General features: G+C 38.3%; 1 protein-coding gene across 3 annotated transcripts in view; it reads left to right on the plus strand.

The window, feature by feature from the left end:
• Positions 1-323: 323 nt before the first annotated feature.
• The window catches only part of CSRP2BP (CSRP2 binding protein), a 31,828-nt gene continuing 26,278 nt past the window's right edge, over positions 324-5,873 (plus strand). For all 3 annotated transcript variants that reach the window (XM_006776127.2, XM_006776128.2, XM_015572041.1), the window contains exons 1-2: positions 324-891; positions 2,922-3,040. In XM_006776127.2, the coding sequence (XP_006776190.1) occupies positions 633-891; positions 2,922-3,040 (378 nt within the window). In that variant the 5' untranslated portion in view covers positions 324-632. The remainder of the gene's footprint in view (positions 892-2,921; positions 3,041-5,873) is intronic.

The following is a 5,873-nucleotide window of genomic DNA, read 5'->3' on the forward strand; positions in this document are numbered from 1 at the left end:
GGTTTCTTTATTACATTTTACATTTATAGAGAAAGTTAAAAGAGTAGTTGGATATTTGGCGTCTGAAAGTTTTAAGTGTATTTTGGTAACACTGTTATTTGGTTTTGAATGTAACAAGGATGGGAACCACCTGTTCAGGGTGCTACTGAAATCTGTTTCTTACATTTTTAGAGGCTTCGTGACGGAGTGATCAGAGACATTGAGAGGCAAAATCGGAAAAAAGAAAACATTCGTCTTTTGGGAGAACAGATTCTTTTGACTGAGCAACTTGAAGCCGAAAGAGAGAAGATGTTATTGGCAAAGGATCTCAAATAACATGACTTGAAATGAATGTAAAATATTGATGGGACAGATAATGTTGAATGTGTATGTGCATGTGAGTGTGTTGATGGGGAATAGCTTAGTAAGATTTTCAACCTTTTTTGGTCACTGTCCTTTTAAACTCAATCAAGGAAAAGGACAATGGGTTATACTAAATTATTACTTTAAAAGTTCATTATATCTGAGTAGAGAATAGGGCAGACACTCTCCTGAAGAGTTTTTGTTTGTGTAATCCTGATAAAGGCCTCTTTAAGCTTGGTCAGAGCATAGGATTGTTACGAAAGCACTTCTGACCCTCTGAGAAAGAAGGGATGGATAGTAACATCCACCTAGGTAGTTTGATAAGTCGCCATGATGATGAAGCCACAAGAACCTCTACCTCAGAAGGACTGGAGGAGGGTGAAGTGGAGGGGGAGACTCTCCTGATTGTTGAATCGGAGGACCAGGCATCAGTGGACTTGTCTCATGATCAGAGTGGGGATTCCCTCAACAGTGATGAAGGAGATGTGTCCTGGATGGAGGAGCAGCTGTCCTACTTCTGTGACAAATGCCAAAAGTGGATACCAGCCAGTAAGGAGCTTCTCGATTCCTTTGATCTGTCAGTTTCTATGTGTTTGTTTTTCTAACCCGTGGTGGGGGGGGGGGGGAATGTAAAATAGACCTAAATAAAAAGATAATTATCATATTTTTAGTTTAGTTGATTAACTACAAATTTATATAAAACAGACACATTTATACTTATAAAAATTACTGTTGATATTTATCACATTGTTAAAATAAAGTTTTTGATGGTAACCCAATAAAGACTAGAAAATTGGATATCCTGTGTTACTTAAAAAAATTAGCCAGATTTTTCTAATAAGGCTATGTTAAGACTTTGGGGCCCAGTGTAGAATTAAAGTTCAAGTTCATAAAAATTTCTCTTAGTATTTAACTTACATGGAAAATTCCTGCTATGGTAGGCTGAAGTAAGGCCAGAATTAGATTAAAGTGTTTTGTGCTCTTTTTTCCTAGGATCATTCTTGTTTTCTCTTGTTGGCCTCTGTGATCTGCTGGCAAGAGATAGATACACACACATGCTCCCCTGATACTTTAATTTTTCAACTCCGTCTTTTCACCTGCTAGCTTCCTAGTTCTCAAGGAAGATATGCTTTGCTAGTCATCATGAGTCTTACCACAACAGGGTTTTCCTATTAGGCAGAGACTAGTAAAGACGTACGACCTAGAGCCGTGGTTGGCAAACTGCGGCTCGCGAGCCACATGAGGCTCTTTGGCCCCTTGAGTGTGGCTCTTCCTAAGCCTTAGGAGCACCCTAATTAAGTTAATAACAATGTACCTACCTATATAGTTTAAGTTAAAAAAAAATTGGCTCTCAAAAGAAATTTCAATCATTGTACTGTTGATACTTGGCTCTGTTGACTGATGAGTTTGCCAACCACTGCACTAGAGGAATTCTTTGTGTAATAGAATTTGTAACTAGGTAATTGTGAAGTGGGTTATTTTCTGGTAAGTGGAAATGTTTTTGGTGAAGAATCAATTATTCAGATTAATAATTACTACTAACACATACCTTTTCACAGAAAACAAATCTAGACTTCATTATAGGTAGGTTTTGTTTGTGAGGTGTCTCTTTCTGCTTATTAATTCAGGCTCCTGCCTGAAAATCTCAGTGGCTTTCTCCTTGTCGTGGCGGTATATATCTTAACCTGCCCTTTATGATTATGCCCCTGCTAACTTCTTTAGCCTCTCTCTCTAGTATTCTATTATCCTCACACATAAACAGACCTTTGCTGTTAGGGTGAGCTTTTAATTCTCTACAAACAAGTCTCTCTCATCCCTGGAACTCAGCACATTTTAATTTTCTCTCTGGAATATTCATCTCTAGCCTCCATGCCCTTCCCCCATACACACAAGCACCTCTCTTCCCCTGGCCAATTCTAGTCATCCTGTAGAACCCACTTTTTCTAGCTCTCCTATCTTCCCAATATGGGCCGGGCATCCCTTTTATGCGCCCTCACATTGCCCTTACTACTGCAGTGGTTTTCATGTGTCACTTTAAAAAATGCAGACCCAGGCTCCACTTCAGAGATTGATTTATTTCATGTGGGGTAAGCCAAGACATTAAAACCAAACCATTCTGATGTACAGTGAGGATGGAGAACCACTGTGCTGTTGTGATTACCTGTTTCCTCTACAGAATTTGTAAACTGAGAGCAGTTACTATGCCTGTCTTGGGCATAGTATTCCCAGTTCCTAGCCCAGTGCCTGATACTTGGTGGGAGCTCAGGTATTTTTTGAAAGTGTGTGAAGAGACCTGTAGGAGTCTGGAATGTTAACAGTTGGAAAATCCAGTGAGCAATAATAACTGCTTTTTCCAACATCTAAAAGTTAGGGAACCAAAGATCTTCATGGGAATACACTGATGTTGGAAGAATAAAAATCTTCTCTATTCCCTTCCCTGCCTCCTTCTATCATGAACTGGCTGAAATAAAGGAAAAACAGTATGGGAAACTTAAAATCTGGTTGCTAAATGAATTAAACCTTTGAGTTACCCCTCTTCTTAGATAAACCTATGATATACTTTTTTGTTTTTCTCCTAGGTCAGCTGAGGGAACAGCTCAGTTACCTTAAGGGTGATAATTTCTTTAGGTTTACTTGTTCTGATTGCTCAGAAGATGGCAAGGAGCAGTATGAAAGGCTGAAGCTAACATGGCAGCAAGTGAGTAAAGGCTCTTCCTATAGAATTCAGGAGGTTGGTCCTCCAAGGAATTTATTGGAATATCTACAGAAAGAGGAACTTACATGAGATTTTGAGCTTTTGGAGGGTCACTTTTTATTTCCCCATCAAAATTATATATTGAATGTCTGGAGAAAGGAGTTCTTGGACGGGACTCACTGCTAACTTAGTGAATTGGGTTTGAGATTCTTGAAAACACACACGATAATCATTTTTATCTATAATACCAAATTTTGATTTTAATTGAAAATGAGGGTCACATTTTTCTGGCAGCCTTTTTTTGAACAATGAAACCATTTTAAAAATTGTAAAGATGGCCACATAGGAAATAAATTTGGAAGACATGGTTGATTGCAGAAACCAACATAATCCACTTTTCTGCATTTGAATGCAAACCTATTTGAATATTTTTTGTTTGATGAATGCTTATGTCTGCTTTTAAAAAAATCCTCACCCTATTAATTTAGAGAGAAAAGGAGAGAGAGAATCATCAATCTGTTGCCTCCCGCGTCTTAACTGGCGATCAAACCCACACAATCTAGTTATGTGCCCTGACTGGGAATTGAACCCACAATCTTTTGGTGCCCAGGACAGCACTCCAGGCAACAGCCACCCAGCCAGGGCCCTAGGTCTACTTTTAACCATCTTCAGTACCAATACCATAATCCAACTATATAGTCTGAATAATAGCTTTTTATTGATCTTTGGTTATATTAATTTTTTGGTTTGTTTTTATATTAATACTAGTATATCTATAGTAGGCACAATGTACATATAGTCTTTAAGCTCTAAAAATGAATGAATTATGCATATTCAATTTTATGTTTATTGATTCAACAAATTTTGAGTGCTTGGAAACTACTGTGATGAACAAGACAGCTATAGCCCCTGCCCCAGGTGTGACATTCTAGACATTTATTTTAGATTGTAAGCAGACAAATAAGTTAGTTACCCATAGCACTTTTTTGCTATGAAGGAAATGAACAGGGTAATGAGAAAAATTGTAGATTATACCATCTAGGCCACTTCAGGTGTTCCTTGTAAATTGTAGTTGCTTTAGCAGCCTTAGATGTCTTAGTTATCAGAGCTTTATTAGATAGCTCATCATGAAATCTGTCAGTGCTGAATGGAGAGAGTGAGTCTTTGACTTGTCTGAAAATGTATGAGTAGAAAATGAAGTTTGTATTGAGGATATTGTCTCATGAATATTGGAATTCCAATATTTTTCTCGAGGCATACATGAGACCTGCCTCTATCCAAGGTCAGGTTAATATTAAAAATGATGTGTGCATATGTAGGCAGATTTGCATTTGCCTGCAGATAGCTTTTCAAAAGCTCTAATATGGAAGAGCAAATATATGTATTTTTGTTATTTTCAAGAATGTGAGTTTTCTGTGAAGGTTCTTTTTAAAAGAAAAAGTAGTTTTTTATTGTGTTGCTCAGAATATGTAATATTGGCTCAGTTTGCACATTTAGTTAAACTAACGTCCCTTGAAAATTATTTTTTACTTCCACAGACACATTGATGGCAGGTAATACTGGTCTGATTAAATCATAATTTAGATCAGACACATCTGGTCCTTGGCAAGCTACTGATCAGTGTTTCTGTTGCATCTTAAAAACTCAGTCTCATTAAAGAGCTGAAAGAGACTCAGTTGGTGTTGAGTAGATTGCATTGATGCCACCAAATACTGGTTATACATATATTGGAATGTGAATTTTCTGTGTGTTTTTTTTTATCTTAAACTTAGTATTTGTTGATTTATCAAAGTAATAAATAGAAATGCTTGCTCGTATTACAAAATACCAACAGTAAAGAGGTCTGGTCTCCTGACTAAAGGGCCTCTTTCTCCCATGCCCTCTTTCTGTCTCCTGCTCTCCTCTTTGGTGGCTTCTGAACAACAGTGAAATGCAGGAGAAATTTTATCATGTGCTGAGGAAGGAGAGTGTATTTTTTACATTCTTGTCCTGGACAGTTATTCTTACCTTGCAGGTAAAGAAAGAGACCATGTTGGTTTTTCAAGATGCTTGTGAAGTGCCTGCTGTGGCTGTGCCAGCCCTGGGCTAGGCCCTGGGATGCCCTGGTTCACAGGGCTAGCTTGGTCTGAGAGTGGGAGAGCAGAAAATAGAACTGGGATTCATTCTTTTAGATTATAAATTCCAGGACAGGAGGAAAACTATGTCCTTTATATATTAAATTTGTAGTTTCCTCAGAAAATGTGATAATATCAGAAATAAGAAAGTTAATAGATACTTCTGTATTTACCACTGAGATTAACAGTGAATCCTCTTTCTGGGTTACTCTGTGAGTCTGAGAGCGGCCAGAAGTTCACTTCATTCTTTCCTTAAAGTATTTCTTCAACAGTAACTTTTAAAAATTGAGGTAATATATACATAGCATAAACGTTTAAGGTTCTAAGCATTTTTAAGTGTACAATTCAGTGGTATGAAGTATATTCACATTGTTTGGCAACCATCACCACTATCCATTTCCAGAATTTTCTTTTTTTTTAAATTAAATCTTTATTGTTCAGATTATTACGGTTGTTTCCCCTTTTTCCCCCCATAACTCCTCTCCTCCCAGTTCCCGCCCCACCCTCCACCCTCACTCCCCACCCACTGTCCTCATCCATAGGTGCAGCCTTTTTGTCCAGTCTCTTTCCGCATCTCCAACACCCCTTTCCCCCCCAAGAATAGTCAGTCCATTCCCATCTGGGTGGCCCGTGGGTAGCAGGTGGAGAACGAGAGGACAGATCCCAGGGACAAGGAAATGCCCAGAGTCACCGGAGAGGCACTGCAGTGCAGGGGAAGGAGA

This window comes from Myotis davidii, unplaced genomic scaffold (assembly GCF_000327345.1).
Source record: "Myotis davidii unplaced genomic scaffold, ASM32734v1 scaffold608, whole genome shotgun sequence".
Classification (NCBI taxonomy): Eukaryota; Metazoa; Chordata; class Mammalia; order Chiroptera; family Vespertilionidae; genus Myotis; species Myotis davidii.